The sequence below is a fragment of the Astyanax mexicanus genome, chromosome 6, assembly GCF_023375975.1.
Source record: "Astyanax mexicanus isolate ESR-SI-001 chromosome 6, AstMex3_surface, whole genome shotgun sequence".
Taxonomy (NCBI): domain Eukaryota; kingdom Metazoa; phylum Chordata; class Actinopteri; order Characiformes; family Acestrorhamphidae; genus Astyanax; species Astyanax mexicanus.
Genome location: NC_064413.1, coordinates 37,259,332 through 37,287,199, shown reverse-complemented (window position 1 = coordinate 37,287,199; position 27,868 = coordinate 37,259,332). Strand labels below are relative to the sequence as shown.

The 27,868-nt window shown below is 39.1% G+C and overlaps 1 protein-coding gene across 1 annotated transcript in view; it reads left to right on the top strand.

Moving 5' to 3' along the window:
* The window catches only part of dpyda.1 (dihydropyrimidine dehydrogenase a, tandem duplicate 1), a 206,287-nt gene that overhangs the window by 10,839 nt on the left and 167,580 nt on the right, over nt 1-27,868 (top strand). The window contains exons 2-3 of the mRNA XM_022673644.2: nt 12,488-12,598; nt 24,691-24,773. Of these exons, the coding sequence (XP_022529365.2) occupies nt 12,488-12,598; nt 24,691-24,773 (194 nt within the window). The remainder of the gene's footprint in view (nt 1-12,487; nt 12,599-24,690; nt 24,774-27,868) is intronic.

Below are 27,868 nucleotides of genomic sequence, written 5' to 3'. Positions count from 1 at the left end.
TGCTGCTGAGCTAAAGCGTGGCAGCGTAGACAGCCTTGCAGAGAAACACTGCAGACGGACTCTCTCTGCCTGCTTTTTCTGCTTTTTCCACCGTGCACGTTATTGCCGACTCCTGCTTCAAACCCTCAGGGGCCAGCGCACGCTCACCTGATCACATGTGACCCCTCTGTCTGCTACAATCTTCATCGGCAAACTCAGTCCCCCTCAGTGGAGTTCATAGCCCAGGGACCCTCAGGCCAGCCTGCTTGCTTACACATCCATGGAGCATGTGGCATATTGAACCTGTTTTTTCCTCCCCATTCTCTCTCTCTCTCTCATGTGTGCTTGCACTCTCTCTCACTCTCTCTGTCCTCCACTGAGAGCAGATAAAGCCTCGGTCATCAAGTCCTGATTTCTTTACAGTTCATTTACCTTCTGCTTCTGTGCTAATTGTTTTTCGAGGCTCAACATGGCCAGGGACCGTTTCAAAGGCCAAATAATGAGGCTTTGGCACATATTGGCCATTACCGAATTAAACTGGCTTGCTGGGTGCCTGGTTTGTCTCAGACTTGCCTAGCGCGCCTCTCTGAGAGGGTGAGGGCCCTGATTGGCAGGCAGAGGGGAGGGCCTACAGGGTTATGGACTGGAATGCTATACTGGTTCACTGGTGAGCTCATCGGTGCCGGGAAAAACAGTGCAACTGATACATACTAGGGGACTGACTCCCTTAGTCTCCCTCTGCGAGACTCGGAGGAGGAACAGCAGATGGCTGGAGTTTTGTGTTAACCCCAGAAACACCACAGAGTATTCAGAGTGCAGAAATCGATTTTGTAAGCAGTTAAGCATTTAAAAGGGCCATAATGTGGAAATGTTCTAGAAATAGTTTGGTCCAGACATTTGCACTTTTGTCATTTGTCAGTTTAGTCCAAACAAAAATAGCAGGTGTGAAAGGTGCCACAAAATACAGTCCAGACAAAAAAGGGTCCAACCAAAAAATGTGTTTTAAGTTAACCTGTTAAACTGATAAACTGATTTTGCTGTGATGCAAACACACATTAGAAGGGAGTTGCATTCTTGCAGGGATTCAGAATTTAGAACAACACCTAAAAAAAAAGTCGCTGAACTGTTGACACCCCGACACCAAACACACACACTGTTCTACAAAGCAAACAACTGCAAGTATAGAGGACTGCAGCCCATGTTTGTGAAGAAGACTGCATGTAGGAAACTTATTTAGTGCACTCACTCACAGTGTCAAACCAAAACTGTACTGTGTAACAAACCTTGGTTTGAACATTGGCCTTGACTTTCAGGTGTACAGGTACAAAAAAACACATGGTAGTTGATTTGGACATGCTTAGTTGCCTTATTTATGTACGAGTATGTGAGTAAATGAGTGTGTTATGTGCATTGCAAACAATTCCATTGTTAGATGCCGTAGATACTATGCCTAACTTTATTGATATAGGAGCTTCAACATGTAAATGAGCCCTTTATGAAACCACCAGTGTTTTTATTGTGTGAGTGTTAGAGGTGTGCCAAATTATATCCATATTATATAAGCAATATTATTGCCAACATTTTTGAATATTGTGAATGATATTATACACTGAAATATCGTGCGATATCACCCAGTATTCAGTGTTTTGTCATATCACCAAGAGTATCGTTATTGTGAAAATACCATGAAATGTAAACATTTTATTTTAGGGCCATTTCACCCACCCCTAGTGAGTATCTTGACCAGCCTTAGGCTGAAAAGACTGAAATCATTTTGGATTATAATTTTGGACATTACAATAGCAATATATTAAGTTCTATTTAAAAAAAGGTTTGTCTCTTTTGATATTTGTATTTACAGCCTCACCCACCTCATACTTCCTTATGTACTGGTGTCAGTTTTATTATAGCTTGACTGCATTGCTCAGGAGGTTGTAGAACTGAGTGCTGTAAACATGTTTTGTGCACTTCACGAGTGCTTTGAGGCTGCTAAGTCTTTATGAGGCTTCTGATTGGTGGGTGGCAGCCGGTCAGGCTGGGGTTACTGGTTAATAGCACTCTGGTTCGTAATGTTAAAGAGCAAGCAAAGAGGAAGGTATAGACTGTCTGTTCACCCACATCTTTACTTCATATGGGATCTATAGGTCATTTTATGCATGGTGTGTATATGTTTGTGTGTGTTTTGTACTGAATATGTATGAAAACATGCTCTATGGATGGGTTTTTATGCTGCCCTGCTCCCTCTGCTAGTCTGTGTGAGGTCAGCCAGGTAGAGTAGGTTTTAAGCAGACAGCATTTCTCATAACTTCATATGTGTGTTTACTGAGCGATCCTACTCTGTGGTAAAGATGTAAAGTGTCGGATCTATGTTTAAAATTGTTAATATTTACAATTCCTGCATCTGTAATGACCCTACAGGAGGATACCTTAGTATACTCAACCGTTAGTTACACTCTAAAAAACAGAGGTACAATATGAGTACTTTTTTGTACTCGAAGGTACATTCTTTATAATTGTACCCTCAAAGGTACAATATTGGTCTTTACAGGGTCAGATTTGTTCCCTCTGAAGTACAAAGTCATTTCTAACAGCAATAAGTACAGATTTGTACCATTTAACCAGCCAAAAGGTACATTCAGTATTCTGCATCACTGTACTAATGAACAGTATATATTTAAATTGCACATTTTTTATTTGAAAGCCAGACAATTTTGTATCATCAAGTTTTTGAGCCATTTTTAGTTGATGACAATGTTTATAATCTTTATAATCTATACTGGCACAAAAACCATGGGTACAAAAAAGTACTTTCACTGAAAGGTACTTTTTTGAACCTTAATATAAGGTACAGCCCCAGCGACAAGCTTTGTACTCTTTTAAGTACAAATCTGTACTTATATTTCTTAGAGTGTAGGCACTGGGTCTTTCTACCAGAAAGCATAAATGTGTGTTTTTTGTTGCCCTTTAAAAAAGCTCTTTAGCAACAAATCCAGGTTATATTTTGGTTAAGGCCTTGTTGGAGCAATTCCGTCCTGCCTGTGCTGTAGGGCTAAAATGAATGATTTTTTTGGTAGTCGACTAATCTGATGATTATTTTCCTCTAAAAACAGTAGAAACAGCTTAAAATGAGATGATTTAAAAGGCATTTAAATGTCTAGATGTTGTTTAAACGTGTTGGCACTTTTAGAGAGAAAGACTAAGTGTAATCTGGGTGCGTGAGCCATTTACCCATCTCGCATTGCGCTTCTTTACCCTGAACTTTTGTGTAATGCGGTACTGTTACAAATTAACAATTAATCAGCAATTAAATTTGTAGTCGACAAATTTAAATAATCAACATTGTCGATTATATCTACTGTGCTGTCTAGCAACTCTCCTTCCACTGGTTACTTGTAGCTGCCTGCATCAGATTTAAAACTGTGACTCTAGCCTACAAAGCCAGAAACAGACCAGCTCATCTTACCTGATGGCAGTGTTCAAAGCCAGATTGGTACCAAGTGCGACTTGGCTTGACCCACCATCCCTCAAGACCCATGAAAGACAGACATCCTGACTTCTCTCTGTCCTGGAATCGAGGTGATGGAACAAACTTCCACTGCGTGACAGAACAGCAGTTTTGCTCGCTGTCTTCAGACGCCGACTTAAGACTCCTCTTTTTTAAAAGTTCCTATTGTGAAGCCATTACGTATGACATTTGGTCACCCCTAGTTCTTCTTGATGGTTATCTTTTTTGGGCGATAAGTATACTATGTACAACAGAGTGTCCATGGGCAAAAGCATTCATTTTACAGGCCTTTGTGGTAGCTTTTTCTAAAGCCAGTGCTTTAGTCGAGGTAGGACAGGTCCTCGGTAGGACAGGTCCTCGGTAGGACAGGTCCTCGGTAGGACAGGTCCTCGGTAGGACTGATCCTCGGTAGGACTGATCCTCAATAGGACTTTCCTGTGAAGTAGGACTGTCCTGTGAAGACTTCTTCTCAGTTGCCTATTGGTCACACATATTGAATGGTCTTCCGAAGCTGTGTGGTGATGTCACCAAAAATGTCCTTCCTCTTGTAACTGCAACATGACACATGTGTTTTTTCATTTCTTCACAGAAATGAATTATATTTATAGAAACTAACATTTTAAAATGCATAAGGCTTTGTTTTCTGCTGTTTTCACCAAATTTTGACAGTTTTGTTGCTCCCCTCTTTATGTTGTGCATGCACAGATAATTGTGCATTAATTAAAGGTTTGGAAGGATGAATCAGTTGTGTCTTTGAAATGGCTACATTTCTTGATTGTATACGAACAGCCTTCTTATGATGAAGCTGCTGAGAAATGCAGACCACCTCAACTGCACCTAAGGCCTTGGGACTCAGCTGGTATTTTTTTTATTATTCATGAGATATACTCAAGATATTGCACTAGATATTGTGCAGTAATGCAAATAGTGCATGTTGTAAAGGTGAGATTGTATCCAGGCTTTATCTTGTCTTCATTACAGATGCTCACTTATGGGTGGGTAATAAGTCAATTAGAATTAGAATATGTTCAAGTTTATTACTGTTTATAAAGTTTATTAGATTTTGTATTAAGTGTTCATCTAACTCTCTAGCTGTTGACTGCAAACTGACTGATCATTTCCCCCTATGTTGTTTAAGAAGAGAGGTACATTTGTTTACAAGCTTGAATTCACAGAAGTGTAAGTTACCTTTTTCCCAAGTGCACTGATGCAACCCTATACCATGAAAGATCCTGGCTTTGGACTTGTTGTTGGTGACAGTGTGGATGGTCTTTTCATCTTTGGTCTGGAGCACACAGTTTCCATTTCTTTCGAAAATGATGTGTAATACGGATTTGCCTGATAACAATATATGTTTCCACTATGTGATGGTCAATCTCAGATGCCTCCAAGCTCTGGCTATGGCTGCACATTATTGGCAAACACAGGCATTGCATTACTTGCCACATCTGGACAAGATTAACGTTTTGTACTGTTTTGCACAGTAAAGTTTTAAGGACCAGTTCTGAAAGTAACTCTGCATTGTAGTGCTTGACAAATGTTTGTCAGAGTGTTTCTTTTCCCATGTGGTTCTATTAGATATTGTTGAATGACAATTAAAATTTCAGGTGTTCACCTTAGGCCTGTGCCATAGCCTTTTATGCACTAAAATACTGAAATGGTTTATTGATATGCATCCTAGGAGCGAGATCCCACTATTCAAATCCCTTCCAGTTGGTTCCATGACTGGTAGGTGAGTATAATAAATGATAATATTATTAAAAAAAGTAAGCTGCCTTTTAAAACTTTGGGTTGTCTGCTGAAGATTAGATATCAAACAATATTTAAGATGGGTTTCTGGAAAGCACAAGCACGAGTCTGCTGCTTTTTTGTCTTCACGTCATGAACCTCCAATACTCTCACCTGAAACCAAGCTTGATTGAAAGTTAGGTTGTATGATGCAAGCATGTCTCCACCCCTCTGCTTGAATTTTAGCATTTACAGACTAAAATATCTCAAAGCAAACCATCAACCATTATAAGCAACAACTAGAAGCTGAAGCTGCAGCATGAGAGTGCTCTGCAGGTGCTTTATTAAACTGATTAAGTTGATTGAACTCAAAGACACAGCTTTACTTCCATCCCTTAGCATGCTGGCTTTACTCACACTAGTAACTAGTAACTAGTGTTGCTCTTCAGCATTTCTACACTAAAATATCTTCAAACAAACTGTGTTAAACACAAATAAAAGCTAATGCTATTGGTCCCTGTGTAAGATGTGGAAATGGTAACCAGATCGGTGATGTCTTGTTATGTAATGTTGGGTTTATGGTGCAGCACAAGCTGCAGACTGGAATATTAATCGATATATGTGTATCGGCCGTGTCTGTACAATATATAATATGTTAATTATGTCAATGTTGGACCTGATTGTAATATTGAAATATTGGTCCCATCTATGTCTGGCTAACCATGCAGTGCTACACAAATAAGACTCCTTCCACTACTTGGTCCACATCTGTAATACAAGTAATCTTAAAACATGCTCTGGATAAGAACTTAAGCTAAAAGCCATAAATGTTAAATGTCAATGTTTGCAATGTTTGCGCACACAAACACACACACACACACACACACACACATACACACACACACTGGAACTTACAGCTCAATCGCACCCACTTTTTACTGACCTTGTTCCAGTACCTTTGTAACTCATATCTTATCTAATGCCTATATGCACCTAGTCAAATAAACCTTTCATAATACCTTGTGCGTTTAAAAAATGTGCAAAAACTTATGTAAAATGTGTGTATACATATCCACTGTAAAGGACTAAACACCTAATTTGATTTCAATTGATTTTATTTGATATTTAATATATGTATACATTTATATAATAGAAACTGAAACATTTAATCAGGCAAAGAGAGCCATATTTGAATTTAAATGGGTTCTTTGGGTTGTCCTGGATCTATTCAGAGCCACTGTCTGCACTAAATGACATTTGAACTGCCTGACCTTTTTAAGTGTGTACTGTATACGTAACACAGGCTGTTGGTACGTGCCTCAGAATGGACCGTGGACAGTATAGCATGTGATGCTGTCCTACAACAGACGATCATGCAGTATTTTGTCATCTGCTGTAGCTACCTGTGCGTCTTGCGTCAAGTTTCTAATCATAAAGCGGCCGAGTGATGTTCAGGGCCTATATTTAATACTGCTGACCTGCAGGCCGGCGCTTTATTTCACTAACGGCCAATCAATATGTGGAAATTCCTCTATTGATCCCTGCGGAAGACGGAGCGTGTGGATCGCCGGCTCATGTTTAACTATTCCCCACCTCTGAGCCGTAAATAATTTTCTTTTAAAGCAGGGGATTAATGCAGGAAGGAGTTAAGTTTTAGCCCCGCGCTCCTCATGCATGCTAAATGCAGTGATGCTTCATGCATACTAAGTTGTGGGAGGTCTGTCTGGTTGAGGGGGATGAGGAAGGTCAAGGTAATTTATTGCACAATATGGTGCTGCTATTGATTAGACAGGGAAAGGGCAAGCCCGAGCGCTTTGCTAATAGCCGTATGAATGTTTCAGGCATGCATCTCCACCTCAAAACAAGCCTGGACAAAAATAGGCAGAATGGCGGGGTGCTGAGGCTGTGCGTGGGGCCTAATTTGATCTGGGTGTTCTCTTGTTGGGTTGGTTAATCAGTCTGTTGGGTACAGCATGTGTCTTGTTCATGTTTCGAGTGACCGAAAAAAAAACCCTGTTTATTTGTTGGAATGCTGTTTGGTGCTACAAAGAACTAGATAGTTTATGAGACTTTGTGGTCACCTCATCCTCTAATTATTGGCTGCTCACAGCCGAATTTGATTCGCCACTTCCTCTTGTCCATCATCCACAACCCCATCCTCCATCTGATGTCCTCTGAGGGGCTGGGGTTTGCATGCTTTTGGCTGGGGCCGAGGCGCTTATTGATCTCCCATCTGCTTGGGCCTGTGTGATCAGTGAAGAGTGATAGAGGCAGACGTGGTGGCTCCCCGCGGAACAGCGTAGTGCACACAGATGGGCGCTGTGCAAAGACGACCGTTCACTCGCGTCCCCCTGGTGCTGTCGCGGCCTACTCCGACCAGAAAGGTCACACAAACAGCAGGGAGATCAGGCTGTATTGTGTTTTAAATATTGTTTGATAATGCACATAGTCTCTGTTTGGCTAGGGATCCACGGAGGAGTTCTCAATAACTGTGGGGGGAAAAAATCTATGCCCGTCTTAGATAGTGCATGCCTCTGACATTTATTAACTGCAGTGCAGCAGAGAGTCCACCTGGGGAAGGGAACCAAGTCTCCTGCATGTTTGTGTGAGAGAAAGGCCAACACGGAGCGGGGCGAGAGTGATGAGCGAGCGTGCCGCTAGAATTTATACTGCAAATACACTGTTATACTGTTTCTACTGCTGCCTTCAGGTGCCAAATCATAGAAATAGCAGGACAGCCCTGCAGTTCATGCAGTATTGATTAAAGCGTACAGACGTATTGCCCTGTCTTCTGTGAGGTATTGATCTCATTGGTGGCCATGCATAACATTTGACATCACAGTGAAGGACACATGCTCATTAAACGAGCCCTGTTTTAGAAACGGCTCGAATATGTTCAGATTAGGACGCTTTGAATGACCGTTAATTCCCCATCACTGCGTGTCTTGGCTCAGTTCGTCATGTTCTCAATATCTTTTCAACGCGCCTAGCTTTGACAGCAGCCTTTTCAATGTGTTATTCTTCTCTCGACTTAAACCATTCTGTAGCTGGGGCAGATTAAGCTCTGTCAAACATCATTAGTGTTTCCTTTAGCCCGGTTGCAACATGAATCTGTTTCTCTTGTACATTTTCCACTTGAGGAGAGAGGGTCAATACAGGGCTGGATGCAAGGCTCTTGTGGAGACAGAAAAACAAAGGTGGCACTTCAGCGAGTATGTTCGGGTAAATCCTCTGATCTAGACCTAGAGTAGCTTTGCAGATAATATTTGGAGAAACGGTCGCTCGAAATGTTATTTCTCTGGCGCAGTCCACCCTCTACAGGCTGTTTGTTTTAGTGGGCTTTGTAATATTGTAATATGTGTGGTTAACTGAATAACATAGCGAACCACTTATAAGGACTAAAATATATTTCTAATATTTTAAGGTATCGCTGAGCATATTGGTCTATTCAGCCTTACAGCCGTGTAGCCTGATAATTTACATTGAACACTTTCTTTAAATGGTTATTATCAGACATTCTACACTGATAAAACAGGGCTTTTGTGACAATCCACAGATAAACGTAAAATAAAAACAGAACTATTTTAATGATTTTAATAAATTTTTAGGCAGATACACATTAATACCTTGCAGTTTGATGCATATCAGAGCAATGCTATATATATATATATATATATATATATATATATATATATATATATATATATATATATATATATATATATATATATATATATATATATATATATATATATATGTAGTGTGAGCAGGGAGAACTGGTAAACACCAAGTTCAACTCAATTTTTACTCTCTGTTGACTTTAAAAATTAACTGACATAAAGCATTTAGCATCACTTATGACATTTGGTATTAGTTTACTCTGTTTCATTCCTCTTCACAAACTGTCTGTTTTCCAGCTGAAATATATGGGCTGTACAGGGCTAGGACAGTAACATTATTTGTGGTAAATTAGCCTTAGCATTTGTTCACCAAAAGACTGACTCTCTTTCTCACATGATGTACTGTGGCTTTCTGTAACCTTTCTGTGTGGTATAAATTTAGAAATAAATGTAACATTTATGTACCTTGCTTTTATGTGAATATTTAAATTAAAGGTGTCTCCTAAGAAATTATTATTATTTTTTAAAATATCTTTTGCTCTCATTTTAATTGAGCTTACTGGTCATTACATAGACTGTTCACAGCTTTAAACCATTTATTTTAAAATAACAGGTTAAATAAAATCATAGACCTGTTGAAACTATAAAATATGCTTAAATCAATAGATTTTAAAGTGGCACCTCCAGTGTCTGCCTGTTGTAGTAGGATGGCCAACATTGCTTATTCCTTTTTGTCTAGACATTGGTCAATTCAGATGATTTTAAAATCAAATCATTTCCATATTATTGTGCATAACACGAGATCGGATTCGTCAGCCTGATTTTAACGCATCTGTACACAGAAAAAAGGCAAAGAAAGAAAGAAGCCATTAATGTACACATTTTCTTTTTATTAATACACAACTTGACATATTTTTGTCTGCTGTAATCAGGCTTTGTGAGTTATACAGTCAGTGGATACAGGAAAATACATTTCTCCACAAAATTAGTGTGTTAAAGAATGTTATATGTGAGCCATGATCTCCATTTTAAGCCACTAAGTCAGAATTCTCATTTAATCAAGGCTTCTGCAGCCCTCAAGAGAGAGAGAGAGAGAGAGAGAGAGAGAGAAAGGGAGGGAGAGAGAGAGAGATTGAAATGCTATGATCAGGGTGATTGCAGGGCTGATTTTGTTTTGTGCGTGTTTAGTGGGAGTTTCCTAAATGAATTAATAATGTAATGACTTCTTTTGTGTGCCGATCCCTAATGAGCGGCGAGTGTGCGTTTGTTTCTAATCTCCCTGCACAACCTGTTCAAATCTAGGGTGTCTTAAATGATGCTCAACACAATGAGTCTTATGACCAGCGAACAGCACCAGTGATTGCAGCAGCACTGTGCTTCTATAAAGGTGAGAGCAGACAGATGAACTATTGTATATTGTGTTTGCTTTTTGCTTTTTTTTCCCCTTGTGTGTGTGTGTGTGCGTGCGTGTGTGGTCTCCTGCTGCTGGAGCCTGATTACAGCCGACGGAGCCCAAGAGTGTGTCGCCCTCCTTCTCTGAGCGAGCGTGCGATTACCTCCTCTAGTTTACCTAAAGGATCGGCCCAAAGAATATATTGGCTTATCCACACCACATTATAGGAAAATGGATAAGTAATGCAGTCCTTAACACACAATAAAATCCGAAGAGGTGTATTTTTATTGTTTCAATATGTAGCTCACACGGCGCTTTAACTACATTTTATTAGGTGTGAAATTAAAGAATTAATAGGATGATGTCTGCCATTGCATAAAGTGGGACATTTCATTTAGCATGAGATGTAGGTGGCTGGCGCTCAGCTGGAAGGAGGCAGGTTAGAGAAACGGCGGCTTGCCCTTTTAACACCACATACCTCCGTCTGAAATGGGCTTTCATCCAGCCTACTGTGAAAATATGAAAAGACAAAGCTTTATGTGTTGTCACATTGCCTGCAGGACACTAATTGAGGTGGGTTACCGGTGGCAGGGGCTGGCGGGGGGTAAAATAAAAAGAAAAGAATGGGAGGCAGGCAAAAACAGAATGTAAAAGATAATGTATAGCTTTGTGGGGCGCTCATGAGGAACGGTGGATTTGTTTAGGACGAATATCAATGGAATGTTCTGGATGAAGGCTTTATAGGGTGGGATGAAAGCTGGGCTGCATTTATGCGACAACCAGAGAGTGTATGAATGTATTTAAAGAAAAAATGCAGTTGCTTTCCTTGTTATGGCATGGCTTCTGCATTTCCTGTGTTCGTGTTCCCTATACATGTGTTCTTTTTATACTGTATAGGAGTGAGCTGCATGTGTAGCCACACGTACAAAAGCCTACACAAAAGTCCTTAGTGTAGTGATCTGCGGCGTATTGCTTTTCTCTCTCTCTCTTTATTTCTCTCTCTCTCTTTCTCTCCCTCCTGCTTTTTCTCTCTCTTTTTGTGTTCTCTGCTGCTCTCTTGTGTGATTGCCTGCCTCTCACGGTACAGTCGGTCTGTGTGCTGGATTTGTGTGGGCTGTGTGTGCTTAATGTGCTACAGTGGCGAGTGACATGATTACAGATTCATTTCCACGCCCGCCGGCACAAGCACTTGGTCCGGGGCTGAGTGGGGGCACTGTTGATTGTAATAGAGGGTTACATGGCTCGGCTGTTTGTTGTCGGGACGATGGGCCATGCAGGCTGTTAGCAGGGGCATCGGTTGTGAGTGTGTGTGTGTTAGTGTGTGTGTGTTTGTATGTGTGCATGTGTGTGTGTTTTTGGAGGGGGGTTACATTGAAAATGGCAGGTCGAGGGGGGGAGAGGGGGGTGGCTTCTAGGTAGACTCATAGACCCAGACCACCTAGAAAGGCTCCTGGTCAGCTCCTGGGGGTCTGTGAGAGTGATTACAAAAAAACACTCATTCAGCTGATTTTTTTGCCGCTCTTAAATAATGCATTTGTGCCTGGAAGGCTCTTATCGTCCTGTGTGGTGTCAAGGACTGGTAACAGTGCTGGAACTCGGATTTAAGTGTTAGTTAAGGGTGTGTGTGTGTATGTGTGTGTGTGATTTTTTTTTTCTTCCGTCTCTAAAAAGTCTCCCCATTGAATATAGAGCAGTTATTGCATGTTTGTTGGAAAGCTGTTGAGGAATTACTTGATATACAAATGAATAGGAAATGGCCTCATTTGTACGGTTTTGGGATCAAGTGCATGCATGTGTGTGTGATTAGTGAAGCGTCTCCTCCTGAGGGCTGTATTAGAGAGGAGATGTTTTGGACGTAGGGAGACTTGAAGGTCAGATGTTTCACTCCTGCCCTGAGTGAAATGAGCCTGTAGTTTTTATTGTTTGCGAGGGACACGCATTCGGAAAGGCTCTTTTGCTCCTCTGAAAGCATTTTGGATTTGCCCTTACAGCACTCTGGATCCTTGAACTGTGAAACGCCCCCATGTTTATACCTCAGAGTGCGGAGTTTGGCCTTAGACTGTCCTGAGATACACACTCGCACTGAATATATATACACACTGAGAATAAACACACACACACAAAGATAGCAGTACAGATTTTATACTCCCTAGCATGAATACCGAACATATGGAACACTGTTGTTGTATCAAAAACCTTTCTCACCCTCTCTCTCTGTCTCTCTCTCTCTGTCTCTCTCTCTCTCTCTCTCTCTCTCTGCAGAGTATTCTGGCCCTCAACCCAAGGGTGAGGAGTCACGCCGCTCTCTACTCTACAGCAGCCAAGAAAACTGAGAAGAAACACTGGAAGCGCAACACGGAGAAAGGCTGTGATGTGAGTGTCTTCTCTCACCTCTGACCTTTGACTGGAAGCACATGGCAAAGCAAACTTATGTCTAGTACACACACACAAAATACGTACACACAAACACAGTCTTTCCAACTGACCAGTGAGGAGCAGCAGAACATGGGGACTTTGTTCTCCTTCCAAGTTTAGCTCGCCTGTGTTCTCGGAAGTGGACCCCGTCTACTGAGGTTATGTGAAGTGGCTGATTTTTAACCTTTCATTTGTGCTCACAGAAAACAAGTCAGTTACATATTACAGTACAGCCAAAGTAAACACGTCTGTACACGCGTGCATGGGTTCTAAATTTAAAACATTATGTGAATTTAGTTTCTGTAACAGTTTTAAAATAGTATGAATTCGTTATTCATACTCTTGCATAAACCTATGACGCATATAAACACATTATTCAGATCGTGTTTAATTTTAATGCTGCTGTTATCAGTGAAAAAAAATGTTATATTCCAGAAACACGTCATAAAAATGTAATTCATACTAGGGCTGCGAAAGATAAATAGTTTTAACATTTTAAAAAATGTATACCAATTTTGTACCACATATCTATCAGTGACGGATTATATTTTTCCTCTATTGCTCCTTTGGCTACAATATTGTACATAAAAGGAGCATTAAGATCATAGCATGTTGGATCATTAACTTCTGGTGAAAACATCTCTATTTGTTACTAACGTATGTATATATTGTTGAAATAATATTTCAGTTTTAGTTTTCCATAGCTGCTCTATTTTGCAACATTATTTGCAAGAACATGAAGTTACAAGAAAAAACTAAGTTAAACATTTGCTTTTGCAATGATTACTAAAAATGGGGTCTGTGTCACAAATTGAGGCAAACACAAATAATCTAACTAAAGAAACAACATGCAAACAGTTGTGCTGTTAAGTACTTTTATTAAGCTTTGAGTGAACATCCACAGTGTTTCAAGTTTCAATATTTATTAGTCATTTGCAAACCATGTTAGGACATATATGCATTGAAATGCATGTGGTGAGGCTCAGATAATCACAATACAGCAGGGTAGTAATATAAATAATTAATCATACTAAAAACAGACTGTAGATCTGCTAAATAGGGATGCACAATGATACACAATTATCAGTCTCGGCATATAATTGTGTTTTACAATTATCAGACGATTTTTAAATATTCTAAGCTGATACTTTCTGATGTATTTATTGTATGCCTGAAAAGGACCGATGCTGGCCACAATACTGTTCAATGATTTGAATAACATGTCATTTTTATTATTGTTTTAAGTTTCAATAGATGTGTTGTTTTATTTAACCTGTTAAATTAAACAAGAAAGTTTAAAACTGTGACCAGTCAGGACCAGTTAGCTAAATATGTGAAAACTAAATTCTCAGAATAGATATTTTATTTTATAATGTACAGTTCATTAAAAGCTAAACTGCAAAACAAATAAAACATACATTTGTTTCTAAACTAATACCTGATTACCTAGTCTCTCTGTAAATTATAAATATGTATATTGGCATTAGAAGATTTCGGCATTTGTCCATAACTACCAAATTGATACATCCCTATTTCTAAATATACACATATTTACAGAGCTGAATATACTAAATAAAACAGAAAATATAATGAATGTGCACAAATATACAGAATTATACAGAAACATGAAGATTCTTTGAAAATGAGAGGTGTGTGTAAATGCACAAATATATGAATAGGCAGCGACAGCAGCAGTTGCAGGATGCTACTACATTATGACACTGTGATATCATTCATAACAGTGATATGATCTGATGTTATATAGTGCAGGCTAGAAAAAGTAAGTGATCTTCTCTGTGTTTATAACTTTTCAAGAGCTAATTGGCAGAGGCACATAAAGCTTGGCTACTCACAGATCTATTCTTCCCAAAAAAAGAAAGTGTGGACAATAAGTGTGAACCATGACTCATGGCTAACAACATTCCAAAGACCCCAGAACAGATCAGTTTTATGGAGATGGAAAATGAAGCTGGGAAAGAATACAAAAGCATTGCCAAAGGACATGGGTCTGGATTAGTTTCCCCATTAGATAATAAAAAAATAAGCTTTCCAAAAATAGAGAAAATTCAAGACTGTTATGAAGCTATAGGAGTGGGTGTCCTGTTAAGGTCATGTCAGGATCACAAGTCATAATGCTAAATAAAAAAAGGGTGAGAATAGGCTACGTAAGGGTAACAGCAAAAGATACAGATCACAGAATACTACAGAAGACTCTGTAAACTGCAGATAACCTTTTTGAGGTGTGCACTATAAACTAGAAAACACTGAACACAAATGTTTCATTTAAATCAATGTTATTATGTAGTTGTTTCATTTAGAACTGACTTGCATAATCTGCCTATTGTTGGTGTTGGCATTTTAAGACTTTAATAAGGGACATTAATAATGCTCACATTGAAAGAAGAAAAAATGCAATTGAACACAAAAAAGTGTGCACATATACTATGCTGGTAAAAGTATTGAGACTCTTGCAATTTAGTTGCTCCTTCTGAAATCAAAAGTATTAGAAAAATATATATTTTGCTTAGGGTTGTGCCATATTGTATTGTACGCAATAATGTTGCCAACATTTTTGAATGTCTTTAACGATATCATACCCTGAAATATTGTGCCATATAACCCAACCCTAATAATCACATCAGGGTACGACTTGTTTGCTGTTTTTAGCAAAATAATAATTCACACTGTTATGTATTATACATCTACTAGACACAGATTATATCTGTCCAGTATCATTTATTTTACTTTAATCTTGGATATATGGAGATATATAGAGTTCATTATTAGTATCATGACATTCTGGAACATTGACTTCTGTTACAAATCCATTATTTGTACAAATCTATATTAGACAAGCTGCCCATTGTGTGAATTTGCACATCTGTGTCCACAAACATTATTGTGCTATGTTTTCTATACATTGCACAGTATTTTAGCGAATAAAATGCATGGCTGTGTTAAAACAGTATAATGCTACAGTATAATGAATAACAAGCATTAGCTAAACTATGCACGTGCATGCACATACTTTTACAAAATCTGAATCCTAATGAAATATGACCAGTTTGTACATTTTGCATATAGAACAGTAGATTAACAATTTAAACATGCCCATGTAAAAACAGTGCCACTGTATGAGCATCGGCATGGATAAGCTACATACAGACATCTTGCACACACTCATGTGTATACACACACACACACACACACGCTCGCGCACACACACACACACAGAGACACATTCAAACACAATTATCTTAGGATTCCAGGCACATGCTGTCAAAGTCTCAGGAATATCTCCCAAGACCAGTGTGCAGCTGAAGTGTTTGTTTTTTGGCAGGTGGCCACAGTGCTCGTCTGTCCTTTAAGGCAACTGAGACTTCGGCTTGTTAGATGTAGACACAAAACAAGATGGAGGTATTTTGTTGGAGAGATTATCTCCTCCCCACTGACTGCACTGTTGCTAAGTAAAACTGCCTAATTCATCATTCCAATCAAGGGGAATGGATCCGGGAGTTGATTCACTCCATAACATGAGCTGTTCTATAGATTGAACATTAGGACAGTGAATTACAGTATCAGGTGTGTTGTTCCCGCCTGCCCTTTCATAGCACACTGTCTTTTGTACGGCGATGCGCTGTAATGCTTCTTTTGTCTCGCGTGTGTGCGTGGATATGAACTACTGGAGTTGGGGGAGACGAGAAGAATTGCGAACTGCTTATTCGGAGCAGCTGACTGGGAGCGTGCAGTAAAAAGAAGAGTATTGCTCATGGAGTGCTGTTTTTCATGCCGTGCATTTCTCGCCATCAATTCACCAATACACGTCGTAAGTTCCTTTTATCAGAATGCTGAGTCTGTCGAGCCGGTGACGATAACACAGTTTCCCCGTATTGATCGAGGCCGGGCAGATTTATCCTCTTCGTAAAGAAAAGGCAATGACCATTTTAGTGATCCTTAAAATAAGTTTTGTTGGGCCCAGAAGCATCGTCATAATTGTTCCGTGGAATCTCCGGGATGCTGGAGGGGCTGTAAACTTTATTTTATAGGGAATCTATGAACAGTGAATGTCCATAGATTCCAAATGAGTTCTGGAGAAATATGGTGGCTATAGCCAGCTGTTATCTTGGTCTGTCAGGGCCCAGGTGCTTGGGATTTTTCACTCGCCTCCTCCAGGCTCGCGGGCACGTCGTCAGCGAGGTAATTTTGCAACACTTCCCCCGCAGGCGTCATCCCTTACAGAGCCCGGTTTGAGTTGAAGCTATTAGCTGACCAGAGGCTTACCAATATTTGTCTTTCTCCTTCAATAGCGCAGGTTGGAGCCGGAGATAATCTAGCAAACACAAACAAGTACAAGTTTTGCAGCAGGTGCAAGGAGATGAGTAGAGGAGACACACTTGAAGTGCCCTTGTTTTTGGAAGATAACGCCGCTGTTTACTGATGAGTTGGTTTTAATAATCTGCCTGTATGGTCTAATCCAATTTATTCCAATCTCCAGATTGCATTATGATCCCCAAGCTGCGAGTGAAGGGCAGGTATGTTTGCAAGATACAGGAGCTGCTAATGTTTTTTTTTTCTCTTTTTTTGTTCCCCCTTTAGCTGGAGAACAAAAATGAAAGAGGATAAATGACTTCTCTGCCTTTATTTGTGCCATTCTTAGTGAGGATGTCTAAATCTCTCCCTCCAATTCCTCCAGAGTTTTAGTGAGACGGCCTTATAGAATAGCCATCTATACAATCCAGAGGATAAGTGTGTCAGTTCCATAGCGACAGTGAGTTATTGTGTGTGTGTGTGTGTGTGTGTGTGAGAGAGAAGCTCCTTTTGCCCTTTCTCTTAATAGTCCTTGCTGTTTTCTCTTTGAAGCCTTGACTCTGCTACTGGACACTGCTTCTGGGTGGTATATTAGACATCAGAGCTAATTGTTTTAATGAGGAGAAAAAAAAAGTTAAACACTTCCCAGAATTTGTTAAATATTTCTTAAAGCTTCACATTAAATGGTTCAGCACCAGATGACAGCCAAGGATTAATAGTGTAAAGTGTAATAGAGTAAGTGTATTTTACATCACATGTATCTGTCTTTAGTCCACAAAGTACAACTTTAATCTTTATTTGCCATGAATGATTAATATAAAGTGGATGCAAATTATGATGTGGAATATTCTGTGTGATTGGTATTGATAAAAGTATACTAACAAAGTGATGATTGGTTGATTAGGTCAAAAAATGCCTAGATGCAGTTGTATATGCCCATTTACAACCCTTTCATTTTGAATAAGAATTGCTCTCGCTGTTGTTAAACACCTCTGCTCTGATTGGATGGTGTACATCAACACAGAAAATCACACAGAAGCTGTAGGGATATCTTAGCTCTGTTTTAAGCACTGAAATAAGAATATTGGTATTTTTGTAATTATTATATTTTGTTTTCTTGGAGTCTTGGAGTAGCTTTTAGTCTAGCATGCATATTCACTCAATATCCAGCTGTTAGTTGTTCATTTCTGGAGAGCATCATCTGGGAAATCCACGGTCAAGACTTCCAGGTTCACGTAGCAACTTTTATCCCGATAACTAGCAGACTTGATGCTGCTGTTCTGTTCTCTAGTGTAGCTTAATTTTATATGTTGAGTAACAGTTTTGAGGTTTTAGAAAACATTTGATTTCCAGCCCTGTTATTGGTGATAACGGCTTTTCAAAGTTACATCCAAACGTACACCCACATACATCAGAATATTTATAATACTAAGATTTCCCTCTGTACTTGTTTAAAAGTGTTTCGTTTTGTACAGAAAATAATAAGCATTCTAAACCTGTATGTGGTGAATGTTCCTCCACACACCAGGAATAAGATCCCAAATTACATACCATGCCCAGTCACAAATTACAGATTGTAAATCTAAGCAGTGCATTATGCATTTCAAACAGGCCTGTGTTTACCTTTATTAATATGTGCAAGTTTAATACATTTAATACTAAATAATTATATATTAAATACATTAAAGCTGTACAGGATTACATGTGAAATAATTGTGTAAGCCAAAAGTGAAAAACTAAGCAGAATGTGTGTATTTTTTAAATTAGCCAAATTTAGCTGATGACAGATATTTACACTATTGGTACTTTAATCTCAGTGTATTCATAAGGTAGAGTCACCTGGAATAGTTTACTCAGCACCTTAAAGGAGTTCCTGGAGGTGCTGCTTTTCCTTCATGCTGTAAAACTCCAGCTCATGCCAAAACACCATCTCAGTTGGGTTTAGGTCAGGGTTTTGTGGAGGACTAATACTTTCTCAGTTAAATACATAATTGTTTTAATGTCTTTTATATTAATGTACAATCTAGTAAAAAAAAACATGAAATGAGAAGCTCTGTCCAAACCTTTGACTGTTACTGTAGTTCAGTTTGAAAGGCATAAGGATGTGTTTGAGATTTTGCCAGAAACATGCATATGTTTTGATTCCAGCATTTTATAAATGTATATTTTCCCTTCCCCCGTGTTTTCGTAAATCTCTACCTTGGCGAGTGTTTGAAAAGAGATCTTGTTTTTAGTGACTAAATATGGCATTTGAGTGTGGACGAAAGAAAAAAACAGGCAAAAACCTGAAATTTTAAAACACATATATGCATAATTGTGGACCATGGTGTTTTTGAGGTGTGACATTTATGTACCAAGATCTCTTTATTCAGCTATGCGATAATATAAGGAAAATACAGTTCTTTATTCTGGAGCGCCTGTAAGGAAATGTAGACTCTCACTGTTTCTGTTAATTAAGGAAAGATTTAATTGAATGGTTTTATAAAAGCACCTTGTTCAGAGGAAAATGCCCAAATTGCCCAAACCATGACTTTTCTGTTCCCAGCTTCAGCACAGTGAATAGATTCCCCTGCATGGTTGGTTATTGTTAGCACCTGACTGCTGAACAATGCGACGTTTTTAACACTTTATCTTTATTAGGAGGGAAGAGGTGCACAGCAGCAGGCCCAGTGGCTGCAGTCTAATCTCTGCATGTAAAATCATCCCACCTCTCATGAAGCATTATGAACGAGCCTGCATCAGCACCGTTGCCAGGTTTATGTGCCACTGTTGAAGGGAAATATATGGAGTAAAATGAAGAACAAATGCTCCAATCCATCACTCTCAGATAAAAGTAAATGGATCATGCCTCTAATAGTCCAGGGATCGGAAGACAGATTGCTCATTAAACTGAATGTTATAAAAGAAGGGAGATTAATTTTTTTTTTTGTTGCTCAGAATATATTAAGGCATCAAAAGGAAGTTTGTCTCACTTTATTCATTATGACAACTGTAAGGGCGCTTGTCAAATCAATGCAATGATTTTGCAGTGATATACTCTTTAAGAATTCCCTCTCTGCTCACCCATGCCCTTAGCCTGCTCTGATGGACAAGAGGGGGCTCTGCTCGCAGCAGCAGTTGGCCTGCTGTCTTGGTGCATGCAGGTAGCAGTGTAAAGTAATTGTGAATGCATGCAACAGAGGTGCCTGGCACCATTACATGCCACTGATCAACCTGGCTATCGATTGCTCCAGCCTGATCAAGTGCCAGCCCGCTGCTCTGCACCGGATATGTAGGAGGGTGGGGTGGTGGCTTGGCGGGGGATGGGATTGGGTGGCGTTGGGGCGCTAGTGATCGATGGGTTTTATCAGCTGGAACACAACAGACAGCCCTTGCCCCCCCACCCATAATCCCACAGCTTCCCCCCTCAGTACTCCCCTCTCATAGGATTTAGCAGCAGTTCTAAGGATTACACTGGCAATACTTCCGTGTCTAAGCCATCCTGGTGGAGGGGAGGGAGATTACATGAATAATGTTGGGGTTTGATGTTAATAGAAACCCCTAATAAGTATTTTTTTCCTTTCCTCTCCTCTCAGCACATTTCCATGCTTCTTAATGTACAAAGGAATACACAAAGGGCTTTCTTTATGCCTGCTCAGCTGGCTGTGTACAGTAGTGGCAGCCCAGTAATAATCTGAGTAGCTTTTACTCATAATGGCTGATTTCACTCTGTCATGAGCTTTCATTAAGGAGATTTCCTTAAGTCACTTTTCTATAGACCCGCGACTGCGCTGCACTGAAAGTGTGTGTGCTCGTTTTTGGTGTGAATTTTCATCAAAAATTATAGTAGCTAGTCGTCATAACTTTTGAACTGTTGGCAGGGCGAAGTGATGACTAAATCTTTTAAAAGCCCTGTTAGCCCTGTTTGTATATGTCTCTTTATATCCATTATTTATGACTATTTGTTACATTTGACTGTTTGCCTCATGCCCTATATGAGAGGGGTAATAGATCTGCAGGCTTCATTTTCTGCACTGCGAATCGGATATATATATATAAAGGCTATTATTGAGTTATTGTTTCGAGAATCGAAAGCATTGGCGGCTTGCGGAGGGCACGTGAACGCAGGTCGCCCACGCTACATATTCTCCAAGCGCTGCCACGCTGCTTCCGAATGCAATATTACCATGTCACCCATGAGCCAAGACGGTGCAATAATTATCAATTTCCATATCATTGTGTTTTTATTGTTTGAACAACATGAAACAAAACATTTGTTAATGCCACTCAATTAGATGCAGACATTGGTGGAGGATGGCGGGCAAATTCAATTTAAAAATCACTGGCTTGCGCTTTGTTTGTAATCATGCAGATTAGATATCAATAAAAATGGGTGAACTTTATTTCTTTATTTTTGCTACAATCTGTACGCAACCTGCTGTTGCCCTTTCCGAGTTGGCTTTCTCCTGAATTAGCACTGCATTGCCAACACAGTCAGCAACATTGCTTGAGTGAAAGTTAGATTATTTACATCAGCAAAATAAAAGTCACTCTAGTGTGCCATGCCTTCCATATATCAATATCCATTACGTCATGGCTGGCGCATTCATAAAGCAAATAGCTTCATTTTAAATGACAGGAACTGCAATCTGGGCTGCTGTGCTTTTCGTATAGAGGCCTGTTCAAGTCTTGTCCAACGCGAACTGGGCGCTTTTATTCCGTTATAACAACTGAGCAACTTATATCGCATAAGTGCAGTTTTGCACAATAGGTGTCAGGGCTATAAGATTAATAGTGATATGAGTTTTCACAGGAAACACAATGAATGAGCTGTGATAGTATTGTAAATAACAATGAAGTCAAATTGTGTTACACGCATGTAGCAAAGAGGCAGCTTCATAATGCAAACTGTGAACATGTGGCCTAACAAGACTAGAAGTGGAGTGAGGTAGAGGTCCACAGTGAACCTCACACCAAATTACTTTTTAATTTACACAAACTGTAATAAAAAAAATTGCAAAATATCAACCATAATATTAAAATGCAGAATGTTTAGTGCATAAACAAACTGCTAACATAAACTTCTACAAAAATTCTACAAAGAATGTCCTTAAAGCTTCACAATAATTAGTAAAACAAGTGAAATGAACGGCTTTCATGATAGAATACTGATAATATTGATCGCAATGTGGATTTATTTGTTTTTTTTTATTTTATTTAAAAACTATATTATTGTGAACAACACGATATGGCCGACCCCTATTAAATACTTAGTCAGATGATGTAGGAGACCTTTGGTCAATACTTCACAATTGTGCACAGATATATATATATATATTTTTTTTTACTCTGCAATCCAGTTGTGTGCTTAGTGACCCACAGAGTGCAATAGGAGCTGTTGACTGTTTGTCAGTGAGGGTTATCAGAGATAATGACTCTTGCTCTTGAGTGTGAGAGGGGGGATCAGGGAGTGTGTGTGTGTGTGTGTGTGTGTGTGCATGCTCCACGAGAGAAGAACATAGTGTTTATCAGTGGAGCTGAGAGGTAAAATCCGCCTCTCACTAATCATCCGCATGTCAATACCAGCAGGCCTCTGTCCGGCCCTGCACTTACCTCCAGGGGTCAGGGGCTGGAGAGAGCGACCGATTGCTATGACAACAGCATGCCGGCCCTCTGCAACTCCCAACATTTTCCATTGTGTTTAAAGTTAATGGTGATTGGTAGGATTTAGGGGCTGTAATGAGTAGTCGACAAAATATATAAAATATATATGAATATAAAAAATTGTTGACGTGGAATTTCCTTGTAGACTTGAACACATCGCTCACTCTCTGTGCCTCTAAAAATGTAAACACACCAGATAAGGCACAAGTCAACACCCATACTTACAATACATCATATTCTCAGATTGTCTTTGCAGTAATAGAGAGCAAGTGGAGAGTTACTGTGATTTGCAGCCAGTGTTGTCAGGTCCAGCAAGAAAACCTCCTCAAGTCTGCCTAAAACCCGCCCATCAGAAGCTTAAACTAACCGAATATCATAAGGTTGCCACAAAGATAGTTCACACCACAATACTTTTTATTTTTGGACAAATATTATTTGAATGGTGAACCTGTGACCTTTGAAAGAATAAAAAAAAAATTGTATTATAAAAACTTCTTTACAATAGAGAATACTGATTATATTTTTTACCAAAATATGGTCAAATTCAAAGGAATATGTGTAAATGTCTTCTATAATATGCTTTGTAATTTTATATAGGTATACACATTTATATACCTATATATCAACTATCAAAATGTCCTGCCAAATCTGTCTAGGGCCCTAAAAGTTTAGCTGTCCAATGCAAACATGCTTTGGTTCAGGAACCTCACCAATAGGAAACACAAATGGAGGACATGATAAAAATAACTGTGACAGATTGACTAATTGAAAATATAGATTAGTCGACTGCTAAAATAGTCATTAGTTGCAGCCCTAATTTGATTGTACGATGCAGAGTCCAGGTATACGTTTGGAACAGTCTAACAAGGCTTTGTGGTGACACTGAGCTACATAGCAAACTTTTTCCCCTCAATGTTTCGCGAGCATAGTAAATTCGTGTTAAACCAAAGGCCAAAAAGGATACATCAGTCCTTTAAATTTCTCTGAAACATCTGCTGAATTTCTTGGCTGTATTCAAAGGGTCCTTCAGTTTAAAATGGCTCTCAATTAGTAGCAGCCCTGAAATGCAGCTTCTTTTTACCACGGCTGATTTTGCCTTAAACATGCTTCTTTCCCCAGACCACCTGACTGCTAAACAGCCAGTAGCAGTTTTTTTTTTTAAATGCTTCTCATCTATTGCACTGCTAAGGCCTCCACCCCTTACAGATTTACCCTGACTTTACTTTACTTATTTTACAGTCACACCCACTCTCACCCACCAATACTTTATCACTCACTCATCCGTTCACATGCTTTTAAATTCACATATTTCCAATTATATATATTTTAGCACCAATATATATTTATAGTTTATATATGAACACTTCCAGCAGTCAAATAATGTATGCATATTTTATGTTATGTGTGTAATTCTATTTTGATGTTTGTATTTATTGTGTTTGTATGGTACTGTGATGTATTCACTCACTTGTACACTTGTGTTACAGGGATGTGACAAACTGAATTTATTTGATTTAATTGAAAGTAACAAAATAAATCAAAGTAAATCTTCCACACTATTAAAATGCTGAATATTTAGTGCACCCGCTAAACAATTGCACAAAAATGTCCTTAAAACTTCTTGAAAAATCTTGATAGCAGCAGTATTTTGTCTATTTTCTGAACAGTTTTAAGGACATTTTTGTGCAATTGTTTAGCGGGTGCACTAAATATTCAGCATTTTAATAGTGTATATATAAAATGTCAAAACGTATAACGTTAAAACACATTGTACTATATGGTAAACCCTGATATAGAACTTAGGATACAGCCTACATTTTGAAACTCTGCTTTAATGAATGGTTGCGATTTGCATGTGGATAAAGGGAGCGAGGGAGGAGAAAAAAAGCCTTAGTGATGATAGTGAAGTGGATTATGTTCAAAGCCTGTGTAATAGCCCCGATCAATGAAATGCATCAGATGCAAACATCTAAACAAATAGCTCCACTTGCTCTCTCATTCTGTCTCTCTCTCTTTCTCTTTGTCTTTCTCTCTGTCTCTGGCTCTCTCCATCTCTTTCTCTTATTCTATATCTCTCTCGCTCTCTTTCTCTCTCGCAGAGCTGCGTGAAGCTGGAGAACAATTTCGATGACATCAAACACACGACTCTGAGCGAGCGCGGAGCACTTCGGGAAGCCATGAGGTAAGAGCGGGTCGCCATGGCAACAGTCACAGATGTGGCTAAGAGGAAGAGCGTGTGTGCGTGTGTGTGTATGGGGCAGGGGGGTAGTCATTCTTCATTATTGGAGGGACAAATGAGTTTATTGCCACCGTTTGGCCAGCATCTCCGAGGTATTTATATGTGAGGGGAGAAACCTTCCCCCAGGGGCGCATGTCAGCTTCATGGCTACCCGGGGTTCTCTGCACTCCACCAATATGACAGTGCTAGCTCTGGGCCTCGGCTACTACTCACACATCACGCCAGCGTAGCGCAGGTTTTGTGTTATGTTTGACTGCTCATCTTTCTGTTTTTTTTGTTGTTTTTGTTTTCTTCTTGTGCATGATGACAGCCCTGGTCACATGTCATACATTAAGCTAGACGTTAATCATGTGTTTGGCTAAAGCCCTGGGAGCTGGGTACTTCTGGTTGGTGTTCTATCCATCCAATATCATGATATACTTTATTTTATGGATAAATCTCTCAGAGTGTGCTGCAACTTCTACAAGAAGTCACAAAGAACCCCAGGCCTCTCTTACACTGAGTAATGTTAATGTGCATGAGTCCAGCAGCAGGCAGACATTGAACAGTGAAGAATGATGTTTATGGCCTCTACTACTCTCCAAAAAGAACAACTGAAGAGTTAGTCTTTTGGAAATGTTCTGACTCTTGTACTGATCTTAGTCAGTAGATAGACTAATCCAGAATATATATATATATATATATATTTTAATCAGATGTCAACAACAGCTGTGAAGCATGGGGGTGGCAGTATCATGTTTACTGTTGCCTTGGGATCAGAATATTTTAATAATCCTTATTAAAAAAATAATTATGGAATGTGTCTGCTTTTTCTTTGGAGAGTATTTCAGGTTATCTGTCGATGAACTGAAATCTGAGCAGACAGCCCAGCCCATAACACAAGAATGACCTGAAAGATCAGTTTATACAAGTAAGCCCATCAAAAACTGTGGTCAAAATTTCCTCCAATTTCCTTTTACTAATGATGCTGTTGTTTTAAAGCCGCTTCAGAGAAATCTGATAACGTGACAAAAGATCAAATAACATATATAAAATCCCGATAGTGAGCCCAAGCCAAAGGCATAGGAAAAAAAAAATATAGGATAAAAATGATTGATAAAAAAAAAAACGGTACCACTTTAAAATAAGACTACCTTTATAAAAGGTTTATACATGGTTAATGGTTAATGGTTACTAATTAGGTTGTAAATGCCTTAAAAATAATGAATAATCAGTTATAACACATACGTAGAAAGGGCAACAATATAGATGTAGGCTGTAGGTTTACTATTTGGCAAAAAAAGGTCATTGTTGCCCTTTCCACATATGTGTTATAACTAATTATTAATGATTTATAAGGCATTTACAACCTAATCAGTAACCATTAATAAACTAATTGTAAACCATTTATAAACCCTTTATAAAGGTAGTCTTATTTTAAAGTGGTACCAAAAAAACTTACTGTTTCATCATATAAGTCTGTTATAATTATGCGTACTGATACAGTCAAAACTATTTTTTAAATTAAAAATATTTAGGATTAGTTTTTGATCTGGATTTTTTTTTTTTTGGAACATCCTTATTGTCAATAAAAACCCTATTATAGTTGCTCCTTTTTGAACGAAGCAGTGTGTTAAATGTGAATTTTCATCTGCTTTAATCTTATTGATCCACATCACAAATGGAATTATGGAGTGCTGTGGGAAGATGACAGAGAATCCATGGAGCGCCGTGGCTGCAGCAAAATCTGCCTTAATCTCCTTAACTTCATTAAAAAAGATAGAGTAGGATTACAGTGAACTGCATGTAAATGAACATAATTCCTAGTGAAATTTAAACAGCTCAGAGATAAATACATCATCAGGGAGGCACAAACAGCATCAAAATAGCAATTAATTGAAATCTCTTTATGAAGAATTGTCTGGTATTTGCCATAATTACAATGGGCCAGGGTTTGCTAATTGGCCGAATCTATAGCAGAGATTATGACGGGCAGTGCTAGTAGGTGGTTGAACGCACAACACACACAGATACAGACACAGAGTGAAATAGAGAGAGAACTAGAAAGCTTTTGGTGCGAGACCTACATCCACCTCCATTTGGCATGCAGCTGATTGTAATTCCTCTTTAAACGGCCCCCCACTGAGCCGGGCAACAAAATTTGATGAAAGATTCAGCTTTCCTAAATGCTAATAATGTGGAACATCAAAGCACCTGGTGGGTGCCTTTATGTGCGTATGATCATAAGAATGCAAGGGGTCCATGTCCTGGTCCTTAGGAACGGGGAGGTAGTGAAACTCTGACATCTGGCTTCATTATGCAGTCTGTCTCAATAACAAACACCAGGCCATTTACACAGGACTAGAATATCTCTGCATCTGTGTAGAAGTAGATACAAATACAACACTGCATAATGCAGTAGCTTATTATTACCTGCCTGTCTACAATGCATGGTTTATTATAATAAAGAGTACTGTATTAATTAACAGATTATCAGTATAGACAGTATAGGAATGTCTCGTCATAGTTAAACTATGGCATTAACCCCTGTCATGTTTTTTCACACTTCTATTCGATTTGAGGTCTAAAGCCTTATTTCTTACCAATCAGCAGTATGTGATGAAGTGTAGTGATTGAAATGGAAAGAGAAAGAGAAGGAGCCAGTCTGTAATGAAGCCTGTAATGTGTTGTTGTCATGGCAGGGCTGCATGTACTGATCAGACTGTGAAGTGAAGGAGATTGGCAGAGATGGAGAAGGTTATTCCACTCATTTGTATTGGTTTCAGGTTTTTCCTCCTATAACAGGGCGGATATGAGTCTGTGACATGACTTTAATTGCGAGAGTTAACAAGGTTAGCTACACTTCACCAATTTCATGCTGCACAATTCATATCCTGGACCTCCAGAATGAATATCCATAAACCTTTCCCCCAAAAGCAAATGCCGGAGAATAAATTACACCAATCACATCAATAATCTACTGAAAAAAGGTGTGGAAAAAGCACCTGCGCCATCTCACTCTCTTACTCGTATTTCTCATGTGGGTTAAAAAAGCAAAA